Below are 20094 nucleotides of genomic sequence, written 5' to 3'. Positions count from 1 at the left end.
CTGCTGGAAGAGGCTGATTCTGGGCATAGAGACCCACTGGTGACTGTCCATATGCCAGCCTCGACATGGTGCTTCCTGACTGGTGGTGCAAGAGATCTGTAGGCATACCAACTCCATATGAAACCCCTCGGCTAGGGCCCAACACAAAGTCCTGTGAAGACAAAGCGATAAGAAAGATCAACGTGCTCTGGGAATTCATGAATGGAGGAAGAGTATTAAAGGGTTGAAAAGTCCACAGGAGGAAGCCAAGGATGTTATCTGAGCTGGGCAGACTCCTTTCCTCCCATCAGGGATTAAGAAAATGTTTGCCTTGCCCCAAGCTGAAAGAAAGAGCAGGATAAAGCTCCAGTACTCCCAGCTGAGAGGAAACACACCACATCTTCACCAGAACACCACTCTCAGGCTCCTCAGGAAGACTCTAGGGAGTGTTCTGTGACTAAGAGTGGAGGACATGGGACACCCACAGCTGCTGGACACACCATTACCTCAGTTTTGCTGGCAGATTGGTTGCGTTTCTTAGTTTTGCTCTGTTTCTTCTTGCGTTCTTCAGTGGAGGCAGCAGGATTGGAGCTTGTTTTATCAGCCTTGGCTGGTTCTGCAGTTTTCTTCTCTGGCTCTAAAGCCACAGGTGTAGGAGGCTCTTCCTCTTCAGGGGGCAGTGGCAAGGGCTCCAGGTAGTAACTGCGGGGCTTGGGTTTCAGGTGTGTGTGATACAGAAGAAGCCTCTGCTGCTCCTCAAACCTGGACACCTTGCGATCCACCCGGACTGTCCCAAACCATCCCCAGGAGAGAGGGGCTGAGTGCTTTAAACCCTCAAAAAGATCCCAAGGGGAAATCTTCTGCTTTGTAGAGACTTGCAAACCCTTTAAAGCAAAAGAGATAAGAACCTTCAAGTCCCTGTTGTTGCTCCTATGAGGGCACAGGAAGCTCTGTGCTTTCTTCAGGCTCTACTCCAGATGTCTCAGTAAACAGACTGAGCCCTTGCTAATGGTCCTTACTCTTCCAGGTGGCAAAGCAGCCATTTCTAAAGGCCTTCATCAACAACTGTCTAGTCTCTTTCATCCCATCTCTGCCAGTCTCCTCACACTGGCTCTGCCCAGTAACTTATGTGACAGGGATTATGTGTTTCTCTTACACTTCATATAACCATAAATACAACCCCCAAATTTAGTTAACATCTCAGGTCACAGCAGCATGCTATCACCAAGCATTAACACCCCAGCGTTGCCCTTTCTGGACATGGTTATGTGCCAGCTTGTCTGCGTGCAGCCAGCCACTTAAAGCTCATCAGGGAATGAGGCACTGCATACAGATGCCTCCCAAGCTGTGCAGACTTAAGGCATCAGAGGACAAGGTGACACCTGCACTCAGGAGCTGTGATACAGACAAAAATGCTTCACTTACCTCCTTCTTGAAGATGGAATCAAAACCAGCTATTTTATTGCCTTTAGTGTCAATGAGGGATCCCTGAGGTTCACAGGTGATGACATCTCGGGTCTGCTTGGGAAGTGGCAGTAGCTGTCGCACCTTCTCCAGGCTGTCAGACTGACGGTCCCCCAGCTCTTTCTGCACAAGTGCAACAGAGAGGACTTGAAGAATTTTTCAGGAAAAACCATCCAAAGCCCACCTATGCCTCTTCTGGTATTGGCCTCCATCCCTGCATTACCTCTCACCTTTGCACCCTTCAGTCCTACAGAGTCATAGGGGCCACCCTCACTACTTCATCTAAACAGCAGCAACAGGACAGGTACTGTTCATGAGACACAGGTAAATCTGCATAGCTGGACAACCACAACACAGCACACTCTGGGTCCCCAAACAGAGCCTGGTGTCCCTCACCCTGAGTTTCTTGACAAGATTCATATACGCCCGCTTGTTCTCCTCCATGCTGCCCTGAGAGATGCTGGACATATCAGCAGCCAGGGTGCCGTTGATGAGAACACTCAGCATGTCCAGCACGGTGGTAAAGAGCTCACTGTTGGTCAGAGCAGAAAGGTCAGTCACCTGAAAAGCTGATAAAAAGCCTCTGCCATCATTGCAACACCAAACACTATTAGATTGTCAAGACTTCCGCCCACATTTAGAAGTGTCAGTCTTCAGAATAACCTCCCACACTAATCCTCCTTTTCCTTATACACCACACTTGAGTTTTACTCCCACTTGAGTTAGGTGCAGTATTACAGATTAAGACTGGACTCCTCTGTACCCATTCAGCACCTCTAAAAAGCAGACTCAGCTCTCCCCTGCATCTCTCTCTGCATCTGCAAAGCCAAGTTTGTTCTGAATATGGCAGAGTGCACTTGGCTATCAGGACCTAAGTTGTAGCCTGCTATTACTCCGAAGTCTCTTTCAGCTGTCACTTCTGACAGATCATCTAGAGAAACAGCCAGCTCACATGAGAAACAGGGCCATGCTAACAACTGCCTCCCTTGAGAAGTGTATACACCAGAAGTCAGCCAGAAAGTTACTTGTTTGACTGCATGTCCACAGTGCCACTGCTGATAATGTCCAGGAGAAGCACGGCCCATTCAGTTGTCTGTTGTGTGCTGCGTTGGACTGTGTCGAACATTCCCCCCACCTGGCAGAGAAAGGGAGTTTAGTCACAAGGACACCAAGAAACACTGAGATTTTGAAGTGAGAAAGGAGCTTAAACCAGAGCTTGAAGGAGCTTATCTCCTACTGAGAGCTGAAGGAGACTGCTGTCAGCAGCCAAACCTCAGATGCAAATAGTAGTGCTGTGGGCTGCGAAATCATTCAAAGGGGAAGGCGTATCTACAAAAAAGAGACCAAGTCTTTGGATTTCATCCTGGTGAAACAGAGCAAGGGAGTTTATTTATGCACCCTGTCCCACTCAGGGCTCAAGACCTAGAAGCAGCACAAGTGTCTCTCCTACTTCCTTGCCTCAGGACATATATAGACCCTCTAGTGTGTGCTTATTCCAAAGGAAAAAAAAGGCAGACAACTCCTCAGCCCAGATGGTTAAGCTCTTTTTCTGCAACTGCTCACCAAATTCAGCCGCAGTTTCAAGGCCTCATGCATCAGCTGCTTGGCTTTGCAGTCATCTTGGTACTGATCTTCTCGCCAATTTGTAACAATCTAAGAAATACAGAAGAAAGGACAGACCTCACCAGCTGTATGCTGAAGCTTGGAGAGAGCAGCTTGTACCACTCACTGTCTGGTGACTCAGAAATGGTCAGCTCAAGCTCCCTATGCCAAACAGGGTACGACAGGCAACATCCTGAGGCCGTGCTCAAGAGCCTGTCTGCTGGAGGGGCGAGTCCCTGAGGAAAGTGAGGGGAGAAGCAAGACACCTACAGGGGAGAAACAAGACCCCTACCTGCTGGACCTGACTGTACAGAGAGGTGAGGAGGCCTTCCCGCTGCTCATCCTGTCCTTTCAAGCATGTCAGCACCAGTGACAGAAACGGCTGCTGGCTCAGGAGGGACATACTGTGAGAGAACAGAGAAGGAGTTATACTGCCAGGCTGGGGGATCAGCACAGCAAGCAGTGCCTGCCCTTCCCCCTGGACTCACCTCTTCTGCTTCTGGCGGTCCCGCTCCTTGCGGGATGATGACCCTAAATGTTGTCCTTTCTCCAGTTCTTCTCCAGCAGCTTTCAGCACATGGCCCTGCACTGATGTTGGAAGCTTGGCAATCAGAGGGGCCACCAGCCACACTCCGGATCTCTCCAGGGAGCTGTGGCAACACAGGAGAAGAAAATGTTTACAATGCAATTTAAGATTTAGACTTGTCTACAAGGGAGCTGCACGCTGGCTCTACACCTACCTGAGGATGGGTTTGGATTTGTTGCTGGCAGGTGCAGCACTTGTTGAGCTACTGATATTGTTGACTCCATTACCAGTACAGCTAGCAGAGCTGGTCTCTGCTGACTGCTGAAATACCTCAATGGTGGCCTTGGCTATATTTTCTAACAAGGAGTTCATCTCCTGTAGGTAGGGAAGAAAAAGACAGTCAAATCCTTCTCTGAGAGCACTTACTGCTTGCAGATTTCAACTCAGTACAAAGCCAGTTTGCCAGCTTCCCCATGGCTGCTGCTCTTGGGGTCTCAGAATCATTGCTTTTTTCTCATGCTTGGCTTTCACAGGCCTGACTCCCTCATTGTTTACTTCCTCCCTATCCCCCCTTCTGCCAGGCCACCTCCCCACAACAGCCACAACTCACAAACAGCCACTTCACTCTCCCTTGTATGATCCCCTCTGAGCAGAAACTCACATTGCTTGCTGTCTGTTTAATCATGAGCTGCAGCTCCAGCGAGGACTGCCTCATGGTCCACTGGTCCAAATTCTGTAATGCACACACACACATACTTCATGTAATTCCTTATCTCAGTTCAGACTACACCAACCCACATCCTCAGGTCCCACCATAACGAGTGACACACTCCTCAGAGGGGTGCATTTACATGAGGCAACTACTAGGACACTCCGATTCTGCCAGGAGCCTGCACCTGCAAGATGCGTTTAATTCTCTGTCGCTGAGGATTTTCTCCCTCTTCATTGTCCAGGAGCCGGTGTGGATAACAAATCAGCTGCATCAGCCTCTGGGCCTGTGTGCTGCTCAGGACAGGATCCTGCAAGTCATTGCTGTCTTCACAGAGGGACTTCAGACATCGTTCTCCTACCCACTCCTGCAAGACGAAGGCAGAGTCAGCACAGTCAAACTGATGTCTGATTCCAAGCCAACGCCCCTGCTTCAGTTTCAGAGAGATGCATGGAACACATCAAAATCATAAAAGCCTTATTAGTATGCAGTTATGCCTGATAATCATTTCTCTTCATGAACTGTACTATCCTGATTCAGCAGGCATCAGGCACAGCACAGCAATCGGAACAGAGGAAACAAACTTTGACAAGTCAGCAGTAATGAAACACAGTAGTTGCTCTTTCTTTTGAGAAAATATTGGTGTGATTTAACAGTACACAGTCACTACCATGTCCAGGCTCCATCAACACTGCCACTTGGGCTCAGAAGATCAGAAGGGATCACTTAAAATTGTTTGGTCTATTTCCAGCACAACAAAGCTCTGGAACTCTCCTAAATTAGGTAACTCAGGGTTGCAGCTAGCACTAAACCAGAACATGTCTTGGGGAAAAGCACACCCCTTAATTCTCATATAGTCATGGAAAACACACTGCCATACTTAGTAAAAACCAATTACTTTACATCTCAAACTCTGGAAAGGAAAATAACTGACTGGATACAAGCCACATGTCATGAGAAGGCAGACAGAAAACTATTACTGTCAGCCTCTCAATTTCAGTTGATGCTCCCTAAATGTATGATAATAATAAGGGCAGCAGCTTCCAAACATGAGGTAGGTACTTCACTCCATTTACAGTTAACTGGCAGCATTTGTTAGTACAGAAATTTTTCATATTTAAAATTAGGCAAATTCATTAAATTAAAATCAACAGAGGACTGCTATATAAGCACTTCTGCATCTGCAGAGCAAGCCTGATCAGAGAATTGTTCCACTGAGAAGTGACAACAAAAGAAGAGATGAGGATCCAGTTCATTATGCACAGGTGCTGATGCTAAGCCTAGAAAGCTGGAAAAGCCCTTCAGCAGTGGGCAGCACTCTAAGCACTGAAGCACAAAGACTGCAAAGGTCAAAACTCTGGTTTGAAATCCCCGTGAAATCACAGCCTAGATCATTACCTTCATTCCAGATGACGTTTACACTTTGCCAATACATGAGATTTAGTGACCTCTCCAATGCCTATTACATTTCCCCTCTTCAGTGTTGCTACATCATCATCATCTCTTGATTATAATCTCTTTCTTGCCTAGGTAATACACATATCCTTGGAAAGACTCTTTTTATCACTTGCTCAGCTTCTTACAAGAACTCAGACATCGTTTCCAATCCACTTTATTGGTATAAACAAGAAAGAAAGACGTGCTGGAGGGAAGGAATGCCATCCAGAAGGACCGGAACAGGTTTAAGAGGTGGGCACTGGAACAGGTTGCCCAGAGAACCTGTGGATGCCCCATTCCTGGGAGTGTTTAAGACCAAGTTGGATGGGGCCCTGAGCAACCTGGTATAGTGAACATGGTCCTGCCCATGACCTTTAAGGCCTTTAACCCTTTAAGGTCCATTCCAACCCAAACCATTCTGAGTCTATGAAGAAACATTTACATTAATTATAATCTGCTCCTTTTCCCCATCCCTTCACAATGAAATCTATTATAAAATATATACCTGAAGCTGAGATTGAGAAATCACAACCTACAATTTAAGGCATTGATAGTGCAAGTTGACTGCTCACAGTGGAGGTGCTAATATTAAATACAGAATTTTATCAGCCCTTTACAGCTGCAGGAAGCCAGTCTGGTGGTAACTCATGGGTATCTACTGGAATGCTCACTCCTACATAACCAATGCTGCCAACAACTGGTATGAGCTGTGATACCTGGCACTGCTACTCCCTGCTGTGCACAAACACTTTTACTTACTTCGAGTCCTGCCTATATAGACTTTGATCAGCAAGGGAAAATCTACTTCTGTAAATGCTACAGTCAGGTTTCAGTGACATCAAGAATGTTGAATTTATACTTAAAAATAGGTGGTTCCAATTCTTTTTTGGTAAGCTGGTAACATTGCTATGCAATGAGCCAATTAATAAACAACAGCATGAGGACAACACACAGCACTGATGGTCGGTTTACACATTAGTAATGTAAAATACAGGTTTCAGATTGTAACACCACATCTTTCCTGCTGAGAGAATAAACTTATAACCAAGGCTAAGGATACCCTTCAACATCCATTTTCATACAGCATGGTTACATCCACTCCACTCTGCAACCTTGTTAGCCAGGTCAGTGTCAACTTTCCTCAAAGGAAAAGAAATACCAGTGCTGTCAGATTAGGCTAAGCAAAAGGCTTTTGTTGTCATTGTTTTAATTAACTAAACAGAGCAATGCAAAGCCCAGGGATACATTAACAGCCTTAGCTGCAAGAAACACTTAAGCTGCATTCTGAAAGACACCATTTATCATTTCAATAAACTGTCTTTATCGTGCTGATCTTCTCTGCCTTCAGCACACATCTCAGGATACCACTCCCAGCACTCCCCCTCCTTGGACAGGAGCCCTGCACTACTGCCAAAGCAAAGGGAAGGCAGTCCCTGCATACTGCAACACCTAATTCTTGAGTACTGCTTGTCTCTGTGTTTTGCTAACAGTGAGCAATCCTCTGTACTGTCACATGACAGAAACACTGCAGGTTCTTCACTGATCTTTCAAAGAAATATCTGCCAAACCCAACCTGAAGAAAGGCATATGGGATATATATGTCTGCAGAAGGGATAAGGACAAACTTAAAGATGGGACAGACTCACCTGTTGACATATACTCCTCAGTACGTATTTGGCATAAATATCCAAGCTAGCTGTTTCTACAGTTACTACCCGACCACCAGCCTTCCTGGTGCCCAGCTCATCATCCATGAGATCATCAACACCTCCAGGGTGGGAAAAGCCAGAACCTTTCAGTTCTGCATCTCCTAAAAGGAAAGCACAAGTGTCACATAATCAACAACTCTAACCACAAAGCCTGACTCAAAAAACTTCTTGAGATTCTGTAAGCTCTCCCTGGGATCAGTAATCTCTCTGCAGAAAAGAGACTCAAAGAATGTTTACAGCTACACACAAGCCACATATTCACCAGAACACATCTCCTCTGGCCTTCTGTACAGCCAACACATACAATATAGTGCCTTTCTCCCACTCCCATGAAAAACATGCTTATGGGCTCAGGCTAACACAGGTACACACCCAGAACAAAGACAGCCTTCAGCACTGCAAAGACTGCTCCATCCACAATGCGATTCTGGGAAGCTGCCAGTAAGTGACGGTCACAGGAAGAGCGAATTCCCACAGTGGGTTTGTCTGCAAAGAGGACAAGGAAAGGCAATACTCAGTAAGAGAGAAAGGCACGGGCTCCAGAGCTGCCTGAATTATGTGCCAGCAAGTACCATAAAATTCAGCTCAGAGAATCCCGAGGCCAGTTCCTTTCCTAACTCTAACATGGCGTCCATTTAATTAAGTTTCAAGAAGCATAATGTCAATCACGTTGTGACAACTGAACCATGAAATCCAAATGGGGTGCAGAGCTTGTGTCATGAACTCCAAGCTCCAACAGTACCCTAGACCTAGAATACAGACTGGATTTAGAAATCTGAGCTATCAGGATACTGGTGAGAAGCCAAGAACAGAGCTTCCTGGAATGTTTCCATCATCACACAGAAAAGGAGTGCTGTAAAACAGCAGCTTCTGGCACCAAGTTAAGAGGCTATACAAAGCTCAAGACATAAAAGAAGAAGTGATCATTACTCTAATGGTTTAGTGACAGCAAGGCCACCTCTACTGGCTGGTTTCCTGCCTCCAAGAACCTTCTCCCCAATGCCTAGCTACCATGGAGTGACATAAATGGAAGGATACTGTTCTTTGTCCTATGAAGAAAGCAGTGCATCAGGCTTTGCCTGCTTTATTCAAAGCAAGCAGGTTATGATCTCTATCCAAAAGGTCTTGTATCTCTCTTCTTGAGGTGCAGGAGCCTCAGTACTTTCACAATAAAGAAAAGCTCTAGGTTCATTCACTTACTGCCGTCTTGCTGGCATGGGTTCAGCTGTGGAGTCTTAAACAGATGGAGTAAAATCCGGCAGGTCAGACGTGCTCCTGGTTCTGAGTCCTGTTCACTGCAGGCTATGTAAAGAAAACAGACAACTGAGATTTCTTAAGCACCAGGACAGCTGACTCTCAATCCAAAAGCTATTCACAGTGCACTGCCCTGGAGCAGCCAACCAAGAAGCTGCAGCAGCCTTATTGTATTTACAAATATGGAGCATGTGCAGCAATTAACATGCAAGCGAGCAAATCCATCAGTATTATCCCCAGTGACATTCACTGCATTCTGCTTGCTCCATCTTTCCAACTTCAACCTGTCAAGAGTCTGGATGTTGTAATCCCCAGAGCAGAGATAGGAAGGCTGGTGGCAGAGTAAGGCAGTGGCACAGGTGCTGTAAGCCCAGCTGGCTGCTCTAGCCAAAACGCTAAGCTGAACAGTATTATCAGTGGGAGGCATACTGCTGGAGTTCAGAGCTGAGTACAGTGGTCACACAGTGAGGCTGGTAACACCTCTCCATGCTTATTTCAGCTTGCACATAAACTCGAGAGAGCAGGGCAGTGAAAAACCTTAGCACAACCAGTTTTTGGCAGAAATCAAAAGGCCAGAATTTCTCTAAAGCATCATATTCAGTTATTAAGTATAAAAGAAGTATTGGAGGCATGTTTCACAGCTATGGGGTTCACCAAGTACCCATTAAGCACGGGCCTTTGGGTCAGAACTGAGTCAGACAGGTTTGTGCAGGGATGCACTTACCAGCATTGAGGAGTGAGGGGATAGCAGCACAGCGAATCAGGTCCTCCAGCAGCAAGCACTGCCGGGCAATGAGAATGGCAACAAAGGTGGCCAAGGAATCATGGAAAGATAAGTCACTGACCTGAAAGAGAGGAGATCAGCCAGTGATCCAAACAGCCTCTACCTCATTCCCTCTGTCAGCAATTCCTACGAGCTGGGGGGCAGAAGGGCCCATAACCCCTGTTCAACGTCCATGGTCTGCCCAGGCTGCAACAAACGCCAGCGGCAGCCCCTGGTGTTCAAAGCCTTTTCCCTGCCCTCAGAAGACAAAGCCTCCATCCCTTGTTCACTTTTGCCTTCCCCCAAGGGATCCCTCCACTCCTGCTTCAATTCCTTTTCCCCTTTTGAATGTTTGCACTTGCATCAACATTGCAGAGGAGATCATTGAAGCCACAGGTCCCATTATTGGAGGAACAGCACAAAGCTTTGAGCACACCCAGCCACTCGGCACTTAGAGACTTGCAGTAGCCAGTTAGCTCAGCACACAGGATAGCAATGTCGTTCACCCTGTTAAATAAATAATGAAAAAAGCAGAGGGTCAGCTTTGCTACTCATGCATGCCATCAGGTCAGCGATTTTCTAAGGGACCCCAGCCTTGGCTCTTCCTTCTTCATACCCCAAGACAGCCAAGATACGGCTACTGGCTTCCTTACCCTCACCTAAAGAATTTACTTTCTCAGTAGAACCATGAAAGCTCTGTCTCTCACCTGTCTGGATCGTGGTGTCCCACACACACGTGCATTAGTGCATTACAGACGAAACTGTAGCGGTTGGCTGGGTTCTCATTGAGGCTCTTGCCCAGGTTGGTGTACGTAAAGTTATGTGCAGATGGATTTTCAATAGTGTCAATCATGAACTCTGGTTCCCACAGCATGTTGGAGTCAGATGGCTCAACATTGCAATAGATTGTGTTCTTCACCTTGGAGCAGAAGTCACTAAACAGGACAGAAAAGAGATTAGGAATACAAAACCCTAAGTGGTCACTGAACTCTGGTGAGCAAAGACAAACCCTCTCTGGGCAAGAACATGTTGAAACTCAAGATCACTGTGTACCAATAAAGACATTTGGTTTTTTCTATTTATTCCTTTCTGTGCTTGCATTCTAAGACATGTTAAACATTCAGTTTATTTCCACATCAACCAGAACTTTACAAAATTTCTATCAGTACTCCTCTTCTATGGGGAGGAGATTCAGCTCCTCGTAAGTAATTCCAAACCTCTAGTAATTTATCCATTCACCCTCCTTTGGGCCTAAATCCACTACATGCTTTTTGGAGTTTGCTGCCCCAAACCACAAGGCACAGTTGTACCATGACATAAACAGGGGTCTAATGATGCTGTTTGTTCTGTTCTCCATTAGTTTCCAAACAATATTTAATATTTAATTTGCTTTCTGACTGCTACTGTACCCTATAATGACATTTTCAATTATGTATCTGTTACAGCTCAAAGATCCTTTATTCAACCAGTAGAATATATCCACCACCACATAGAATTTAGAAAGGAACAAAGACAATCCTATGTGCATTTTTCTGTGTTTAACAACACTGAATTTCATCTGTCTGTTTATCACCTGGTCACCATCAATGGTGACCAATTACTACAAAAACCTGCAGCCAACTTCTATTATATGCTAAGTAACAGCTATATGAAAAGTTTTGATATCACCACTCACACTTCTAAGGCATAAAACAGCACAAGAATTAGCAGAGTGCTTTGGAACTCCTTGTTTCAATCTCTAACTTACTGTTTGCCTGCTAGGGATTATTCCCTTTTATCTGTGGCCACTTACTTTAAAGTTTTGCTGAGCAGCTTTTGGGAATTCAGTTAAGACTAGTATCAGGTTTCTCATTTCTGTATGTATGACAACTCCTTCAAAGAACTCCACTATGACAAACTATGACAACAGCAATCCCTCCTGCTCTCAATTCAGTCCAGAGAGAGACTTCCAATGCTCTCTGTAGCTGGGAGTTTGGCCAGCTGATATCAAGACAAAAGCCATTCTCACAGCCCCTCACTGGGGGGTAACACCAAGGCTCAGATGGTCCCACAACACACCTGCACTGGAAACACTAATAGGGAGCAGGGGCTGAGAGAGAAGACAAAGTGAAGCATTGTACTGCAAAACGGGGCTGTCAGGAGAATTACCCCTTCACAGGATCAGGTAAGCACAAAGCCTGGGAAATATGTGGACTCCATCTCTGGGTGGCTATGGAAGCTAGTGGAGGGACAGTTCCCAAGATAAGAAGGTCGCAGCATAAACTAATCCCATGGGACAGAACCTGGGGGCAACATCAGCACAGCAGAACCCAAACAGCCAACAGGAGCAGAAAAAGGAGTGCAAAGTAGCACAGGAACAAACCCAGAACCAAGCAGAGCAGGTTCAGAAACAGCTCAAGGAGTATTAGGGAGCAGAGAACCACCTTTAAGATGAACTGCTCAGTCATCAGTTTAGCAGGAACAAAACTATCTACATCTATCCTCCAGGAGTGGGGTAGGTACAGACCTGTGGAGGTACAGAGGACTACTGAGGTAATTTACCAAAAGATGGTAATTTAAGAGTCAAGATTATCCACTGAATCACTGAGAGGCTCTTGAGCAATCCCATCAAACAAGATCAAAAGCAAAGTTTAAGTCAAGGTGCTACAGTGAGCAGTACCCATTGCATCTCAGCTGCATCAGACTCACCTAAATAGCTCCCCAAATTTACTTTTGAGGTGACTGCAGGAGGTATACAGGTCGTAGAGATAGGCCAGGATACAGCGCTCTGCTGAGGAGCCATCCGAGCGGTTCATGCCATGTTTCACCACCCCACACAGACTGCAGAGAGACAAAAGAAGTGAGCTGAACCCTGAGTAGCTGCCTTTTGGGTAGGATATAGATGTCCCTGCCCCTTATGAACCCCCAGAACACACACTGCTTCCTTACACCCTGTGAGAGGGAGATGCCCTTACCCTTCGAAGACCTGAGCCATCTGGTCCTGGTTCAGGATAAGGCAGGAGTGGTAGTGCCGCAGCACAGCCACGATGCACAGGCACAAGCTGGTGGTATAGCTGCCAACAAGGTCGGAGGATTTCAACAGCAGTTCTGCCTCCACCACGCTCAGTTCATTCAGCAACTGCACCCAATGACAGAAAAACCCTTCAACAGCCACAGGGGTAAGGTATGGTCAGAAAGGGAGGAGGCACACCAAACCCACAGCCTATAGGACCTGCCAGGAAAGGCACTGCCAGGCACTTTCTGCTTAGGGATGTACCCCAGAACAGTTGGCACAATGTCTCAGGCAGTACAAGGGGCTGTCAGGGCTTGGTATCAGAGGGTGACTGGGACAGGCAGTATCAAGCAGCTTGTTTGGTAGTTCTATCCTGCATAAATCTCACTCTGATATCCTTTCCAGGCTAGGCTTCAAGAGACACCTGGTACAGGCTGAAGAAACAGCAACAGGATTTTAGCAGGATCCAGAAGGCAGCTTGAGCTGCCATGTGCCAAGGATCTTTCCAGGGGAGCAAGTTAGGCAAGGTGCCAGGGACAGACAACCCCCTTCTCATTTAGAACAAGGCCCTGCTGCAACCAGGGACAGATATGCAATGCAAGTCCTTTGGAGACAAGCCCAAATCCTTTGGAAGAATAATCCTGAGAACAGAACATGCAAGACTATCTGCCACACACAACCTATTCCTAACAGCTGCAGCCCAGAAGCATCACAATGACCATATAATCTGACCACCTTCATGACACAGGTCAGAGGGTCACCAGTGATGACCAGAGCAGGCCAACTATCACAGCACAGATCTGCTGCCTCTCAGGTGGACAAATCCCTCCCCAGGAAGCACCAGAGCACACTGCCCTTACCTGGATGGCGAAGTCGATAAGACCACTGATATTGAGTGAATATTCCATCAAGTCAAATATGAACTGCACGTGCTGTACCAGAGGCAGGTGGTATGACATTCCCAAAGCAAAGCTGGTGATCTGCTCCAAGACATTACGAGATACCTGCAAGTGCAAGATAACACACAGTCTATCTCCCCTTTCAGAAGTCCCTCAGCAGGCTCACCTCCTTTTTTCTGTCCAGGAAGCTGCTCTCAGTAACACAAAGAGATACAGTCAGGGCCCAAGAAGGACAGCAGTTTTGAAATTTTCATACCTGAGATGTGACTTGGTGCTGATCAAAGTGAGAAAGGTGCTGGAACTTTGCAAAGATATCTTCAGCTGTTGGGAAGGCTTCTGGCTTGCTTTTTTTCCTCTTCTGGCCTTCCTCCCCACCTACCAAAGTTGAAAATATCAGAAAACAGTATTAGGCTTGATTAAACATCAGCCATCAGCTTCTGACAGTTCCCCAGCAAGATCAGCCCCTGTCATGAAGCATAGGCAAAAGGCCTGAGTCCTAGACCTTAAGTTGATAAGGACTATCTTAAATTGAAAAAAAACCCCAAACATTAAGGAATTCCTAACCTAAGAATGACAGCAGGGCTGACATCTAGTTTATCCCAAATGAAAGTACTACTTGGAATATCCTTCTGTTTTGATTTAGAGATATACCTATTCCCTGATGAGAACAGGCATTCTGGACTGGAGATGCTCAGCCACAGAAGTTTCTTTGTCAGAGTACTCCACCTCTTAAAGCATCATCTTTCTACCACATTTTAAGCTGCCTTTCAGGCGTCAGACAAAGAAAGAAAAATTGTAGCCGGATTCTCAGCTGTGGGACATCAGAGGCTTTCCGCTGATTTTGACCCAGCTATCCAAATTTCCTATCCTATGCATTTAGCACGTGCCTGAAGTGTAACAGTGTATATTCAGCGAAGTCTTTGTCAAACATGCATTGGCAAAGTATTTTCTGCTTCTTGAGCAAGGATCTAAATGCAAGAATAAATAAAATAAAATCTGAAAAGCCAAAGTTTTGGCCAGGGTCTCACTCTCAGCCTTGTATGACTCAATTCTCTTCTGAAGACAAGTTAATTAAACAGACATTGCCAGCAGGAAACCAACTGTCTTACTTGCTGGTTTGTTTGAAAACAGACCACCACTCCAGACTCGTTCTCTAGTACCTCTTACCAGACACTGTAGATTGTGTAAAATCCTTTCACTGTGAGACTCCAGACAAGGGAGTCAGCCAACTGGAAAGATACTCTAACTTCAGAAAGGAGTGTCTCAAGCTCTACTAACCTGTCTCTGCAGTGCTCTTTCTGTTTAAGACTTTTAGAATGTCTTTAGTTATTTTCTTGATTGTATGCCGAGCATCATCCCGTTGTTTTCCAACCCCAAAAAGAACTACCAGCCTTTGGTTACACTCATGACTGCATGACTCCTCCTGGGGAACCAAAAGAGACAACTGCATTAGCAACTACAAGGCTGAATGCTTTAATCTTGCTTCACATCTGGATCTCTGAAAGAAAAATAAAACCTTCATCTCAGAAGCTTTGCTGGGAGTAAGCAAGGAGCCATTCAGAAAAGCAGGACTGCTCCTTACTCAGCCACAGCAGGGAGAGACAGCAGCCTCATGACCAGTGCACAAGGCAAGCAACAGGGGAGCAGTTAGGAGCAAGTCTCGTACCTGAGGAATAGGGAAGTGTGTTGCATACTGGATGTGCCGAGGCTGGTCATACAGGGATGCTAGCATTCCTTCCACAGACTTATCCTTCAGCAGCGTCTTTGCTTCCTTTTCAGGATCTGGCTTTTCAGGGGAAGGGCTGGCTTTAGATTCACAATGCATTGGTGGAGAAAACATCTGGGGAGACATAAGAACAAGAAAATGTAGTTAGGGAACATGGTCATGCAACAGTAAAGATTGCTGAAGGAATGTACATCTGCTCAGGCTTAAAAAGGAGCAGGAACAGGAAGGGTTGGAAAAACAGCCAGTTCTTAACACAATAATCAAGGTAATGTGCTAGGAGACTATTCCTACTTTTGCTTCTGGTCCATGTTGTATATTAAGTTAAACACAAAAGGAAATAACACAGTAGGAGTAATAAATTCATGGCTTAGATTTTTGGAAACAACCTCTTCCACAGAAGGAGTGAGGATCCTGGGAAAGCATATAGCTTTGCATCACACTTGCCTGACATGTACCTTGAAAGGTCAGAAATGGCTGGATAGATGTAGGTACTCAGGCATTTTTCAAGCACCACAAATTAATTTTACTACTAAGTGCTTCAAAGTGTTCTGCTACCATGAGCTATGGCCACAGATATGAAGAACTGTAAACCTGAAGAAGTACTGAAGGCCACACAGTAGGATGAAAGCAGACTAGTGTCTTCTCCCAGGACCAAGAAAACCTCTCCAACTGGTCACTCCCAATCTGGTGCCATCATGGTCATTCATTTCCCATCCACTTCCAAGCAGCCCACTTCCTACCCTGCCCAAACACTGGGCTGGCAGTAGCCAGAGCACAAGAGGTCCCAGGAATGACTGGGACTCACTCTACTCTGAATGAACACCAACCTACATAAATAGGTTATAAGGGCCTTTTACAGTGTCAACTGCCTTACAACCCAGCCACTTCCAGCAGATACACAAAAGCAAGGCACATGCTGCTCCTGGGCTCCCTACAACACCCTGACCCTACTTACTGAGTAACAGGTAGGAGATGCTGGAACGTACCGAAAAGTCTGTCTTTTCCATGTCATCAAAGAGCATGCTGGGGTTGTGGTCAATGTCCATGGGCTCTGAAAGACCTGTGTCCTGGGAACAGACAGAGCAGCTTTACATCTCAGTGATGCATCAGGGAACAAGAAAATGTTTGTTGACTAGAGCATTGATGTCCATGTTGGACAGCGACAGCAATATGCCACCACACCCATAGTACCTGGCAAGCTGGAGCCTGATACACCTCAAATATCACGGACAGGCCTCACACAGCACCTCATTATATGCTGCTGTTTCAAGCCATGCAAGATTTTCCTATCTACCCTTCTGCAATCTGCAGGTCCTTTCCAGTCACTTAGAACACAACCTTAAATTGAAATGCTAAGGAAAGGTTGGGGGAAGGAAGAGCAGGAAACCGGGGTACATCCTCCAGCAGGTAATAGCAAGGAGGCTGCAAAGCTAGTAAAAACAGGCAAGCACAACACAGAGATGTACAGGAGGGCCATGGTGCTCATGCTCTCACCTCCAGCTTGATGCCACTGCTTCCCTCTGTCTCCTTCCTGTCATGTTCCTCAGCAGGGTCATCAAAGGGTGAGGGAGGGCGAGGCCCATGAGAATCCATGGCAAGATCACCCCGGGAGATGAGCGTGCACATGTAGATGTTGTGGGAGAAGACATCATGTCGGATTAGCTCACAGAACAGCAGCACCAGATTAAAGAACTCCACCTTCTCATTTTCCTTCCCTGGATCAGCTGAAAGGACAACACAGACAGTCAGGGCTATCAGAGCAGTTCTGCACCACTGTAAGCAACACCAGCCACCTAACCTAGGGCAAGAGAACGCATTTCTTGACATGTCAACACAGTGACTGACACACAGTTCTGAGATTACAGGAGGGACTAAAAGCAGAAAGTCCAGTTTCAAAAATTAGCAATTAAGTCAAAAGCTCTCCAGTGTCACAGCCTAGAGGCACTGGACTTTAGCCTGGAAGTGCTATTCCTAGGTGTATAAACAGCTGCCTGCATCATTCAGACCTGTTACCCTATCACCCTTAATCTGTTTGCAGAACTTCCACTGAGACCCAGAGCTCTGTAATCAGTTAAAAACCTCCCTCTAGTTCTCAGCCTGAAGCAATTCCTGATTAAGCTAAACTCATCTATCCTTGGTCAATGCTCTGTTAACAGAAGTGCCTCTGCATAATCTGTCATCTGGCCCTACAAGCTGCTTTTCCTTCCTCTCCAAGGTAAGCTCTGAATTGCAATGAAGCCAGACAGAGAATTTAGACCAGTATCTACACACAAGAGAACTGCAAGTTCGCAAGAGAGGGAAATCTGAAAACTGGGAGACCACAAGTTCTTATTTACATACTTAGCATAGGAGCTTGAGTGTCAAGGAATTGCATAAGGACATCCTGAAAGACAGGAGCGCTGGCTGCTGAGAGAGAGCCTGAGGAGATGGAGCCCTTCTCATCCACGACTTCAGAATCCCCACACCTCTGCAGAAACAGAAAAAGTACCAACTGCTGACACAGAGGAGAAACTTCCTATCCGTAAATCTCAGAAAAATTCTCTTGAAGACTTCTTTTTTTATCTTGCTCTTATAAACAAGCCACCACACAGGTTTCTGTAAGCTACTTCACAGTCTCCAAGTATGTCAGCGCTTCCGCACTGCAATCAGCTGTCCTCAAATGTATCCAAGAAATGGGATAGGCACCATCCCACAGGCTCATTTATGACCTACATTGGGTCAGATGGAGCAAATGCCATAATTAGCAGCACCAGTGACAAGAGGCACTGTGCTGATCAGCCTTTGCCTGTCGGTGTAATCTGAATTAGGTAACCTCTGCTCTCCTTTAGTGCTCCCAGCCTTCCAGGAATAAGGACCTACCTCAGCCTCGATCTCTGCTTGACGCTTTTCCAGGAGTTTGGCCACGACCATGGCCCTGTGGCGCCCAGACCGTTTGTAGCTGACAGCCCATTCACACAGCAAGGCCACCACTGCATCATCGTCTGGGGAGATCTGGGGGGATATAAGCACTGCAGTGAGAACCTGAGCCAAGCAGAAAAGGGAAGCAGATATAACAGTGGGTCTGCTCCCCATGGAACAGAGCCTGAAGACTACTACGTTCCCCTCCTCCTAACAGGGAGGACAGATGTCAAGCTAGAGCCCTCCTGCGTTGACTCCATTTTGCAACATGAGTTCCACAGCCCCTGACAAATCTCCAGACTGACTCTGCTCCAGAAAATCATCTCTCTTCCAGCAGCACATCTATAGAGTGCTAATCACAGCACTAAGTACAACACAACTTCTCAACACCCTCATGCGAAGTATACAAACAGCCAGTCCTGCAGCTCACTGCCAGGAACCAATGCAGCAGTGGATGCACTGTGGCCCTACACATCATAAATACATCACCTCCCAGGCTAAGAGGAACCTGAACTGTGAGCTCCCAAGAATAAGCAGCCAGCCCAAAATATGACCAGGCTAGTACTGACACAACAAGTCCTTAGCACCAATCTGGTATGCAGACTGATATCTTTCATCAGTGAATTCTCTCAAGCTTACACGTATTTGTTGGACTTTCTAGAGCACAGAATCCCCCTTCTCATTTTAGTATTTCCCTAACAGGGCTGCATGAAATCCTTTTCAATGGAGATCATGTCTCTTGGCCAAAGAGACATGTCTCTGCAGACACAGGACAGTAACAAGTGGGATATAAACAAGAACACAGCCACATCCAAGACCAGGGCCCAGCAAAGTCCCAGAGCACCTCATGACTGTCTTTGGTCGGACCCAGCCCAAATATCCTGTTATACAAGGAATCCAAAGAGTTGCTGAAGTCAGATCTTTCAAAGCTGTGACTGTCCAGAACTTCTAAGGTATGCAAGACACGGCCAATAGTGAAACCTAGAAGAGAACAGAGAAGAGAAATGTGTATTTGGCACCTGGTACAACAGACTCTAGAGCAACACTAGATGTGTTGTCAAGGTCAGCCAAGGTTAGAAAGGCCTACACCTCATATCAAGACCAGTTCCACAAGGAAAAAAAAGATGGGTTGTAGCTGTAGGTGATTCTCTTCTAAGAGGAACAGAGCATTTGGGCCCTTTATCCAAACGCCAGATGCACCCTTCTCTAAGGGTAAAGTCTGATGCATTCCTGGGGCCCAAGTTATGGACATTGAAATCATGAAACTTCCTAGCCTGGTACAGCCCTCAGACTGTACCAGTTCCTGGTCTCCCACACAGGAGGAGATGAAGTTGCAAGTGTAGTCCAAAGATAATCAAAAGGGACTTCTGGACCTTGGGACCGACCATTAGCAAGGGATTCTGGAACACAGGTTACTTTCTCTTCTATCCTTCCAGTTACAGGCAATGACATTGGAAGAAACAGATGGGCCCAGTCTATTAACACATGGCTCCATGGCTGGTGTCACTGCAAAAATATTGAGGTTTTCTGGCAATGGGAGGGCCTACACAGCACCAGGCACACTGGACTGTTCAGTGTATGAGAAACTGGTTGGACAGTCACAACCAGAGGGTAGTGGTCAAAGGCTCAGAGTCCCAAAGGACATCAGTGATGAGTGGTGACATAGACAAAGATCAAGTGCACCCTCAGCAAGTCTGTAGATGACACCAAGCTGAGTGGTTTGGTTGATACTCCTGAAGGATGGATGACATCCAGAGGGAGCTGGACAAGCTTGAGCAGTGGCCCATGGGAATCCCACAAGGTTCAACAAGGCCAAGTACAAGGTGCTGCACCTGGGGCAGGGCAACCCCAGTATCAATCCAGGATGGGGGATGAACAGCTGGAGAGCAGCCCTGCAGAGAAGGACTTGGGGGTACTGGTGGAGGAGAGGCTGGACATGAGCCGGCAACATGAGCTCACAGCCCAGAAAGCCAAGTGTGTCCTGGGCTGCAGCAAAAGCCCTGTGGGCAGCAGGGGAGGGAGGGGATTCTGCCCCTCTGCTCCACCCTGGAGAGACCCCACCTGCAGTGCTGCCTCCAGCTCTGGGGTCCCCAGCACAGGAAGGACATGGACCTGTTGGAGTGAGTCCAGAGGAGG

General features: G+C 46.6%; 1 protein-coding gene across 2 annotated transcripts in view; it reads right to left on the bottom strand.

Moving 5' to 3' along the window:
- Positions 1–20094, bottom strand: part of MED12 (mediator complex subunit 12) — a 36224-nt gene that overhangs the window by 7530 nt on the left and 8600 nt on the right. For both annotated transcript variants that reach the window (XM_039571758.1, XM_039571759.1), the window contains exons 10-37: positions 18803–18939; positions 17920–18051; positions 17401–17527; positions 16555–16784; positions 16047–16127; positions 15001–15174; positions 14613–14757; positions 13591–13709; positions 13296–13439; positions 12398–12561; positions 12132–12263; positions 10151–10378; positions 9806–9950; positions 9405–9525; positions 8627–8728; positions 7799–7912; positions 7364–7527; positions 4468–4647; positions 4233–4304; positions 3786–3946; positions 3534–3695; positions 3338–3449; positions 3007–3096; positions 2469–2578; positions 1840–1975; positions 1405–1566; positions 486–863; positions 1–151 (exon numbers count right to left, since the gene is read on the bottom strand). In XM_039571758.1, the coding sequence (XP_039427692.1) occupies positions 1–151; positions 486–863; positions 1405–1566; positions 1840–1975; positions 2469–2578; positions 3007–3096; positions 3338–3449; positions 3534–3695; positions 3786–3946; positions 4233–4304; positions 4468–4647; positions 7364–7527; positions 7799–7912; positions 8627–8728; positions 9405–9525; positions 9806–9950; positions 10151–10378; positions 12132–12263; positions 12398–12561; positions 13296–13439; positions 13591–13709; positions 14613–14757; positions 15001–15174; positions 16047–16127; positions 16555–16784; positions 17401–17527; positions 17920–18051; positions 18803–18939 (4173 nt within the window). The remainder of the gene's footprint in view (positions 152–485; positions 864–1404; positions 1567–1839; positions 1976–2468; positions 2579–3006; positions 3097–3337; positions 3450–3533; positions 3696–3785; positions 3947–4232; positions 4305–4467; positions 4648–7363; positions 7528–7798; positions 7913–8626; positions 8729–9404; positions 9526–9805; positions 9951–10150; positions 10379–12131; positions 12264–12397; positions 12562–13295; positions 13440–13590; positions 13710–14612; positions 14758–15000; positions 15175–16046; positions 16128–16554; positions 16785–17400; positions 17528–17919; positions 18052–18802; positions 18940–20094) is intronic.

Source organism: Corvus cornix, chromosome 4A, assembly GCF_000738735.6.
Source record: "Corvus cornix cornix isolate S_Up_H32 chromosome 4A, ASM73873v5, whole genome shotgun sequence".
Taxonomy (NCBI): Eukaryota; Metazoa; Chordata; class Aves; order Passeriformes; family Corvidae; genus Corvus; species Corvus cornix.
The sequence above is the reverse complement of the archived record's forward strand: the minus strand, read 5'-3'. Positions and strand labels throughout refer to the sequence as shown.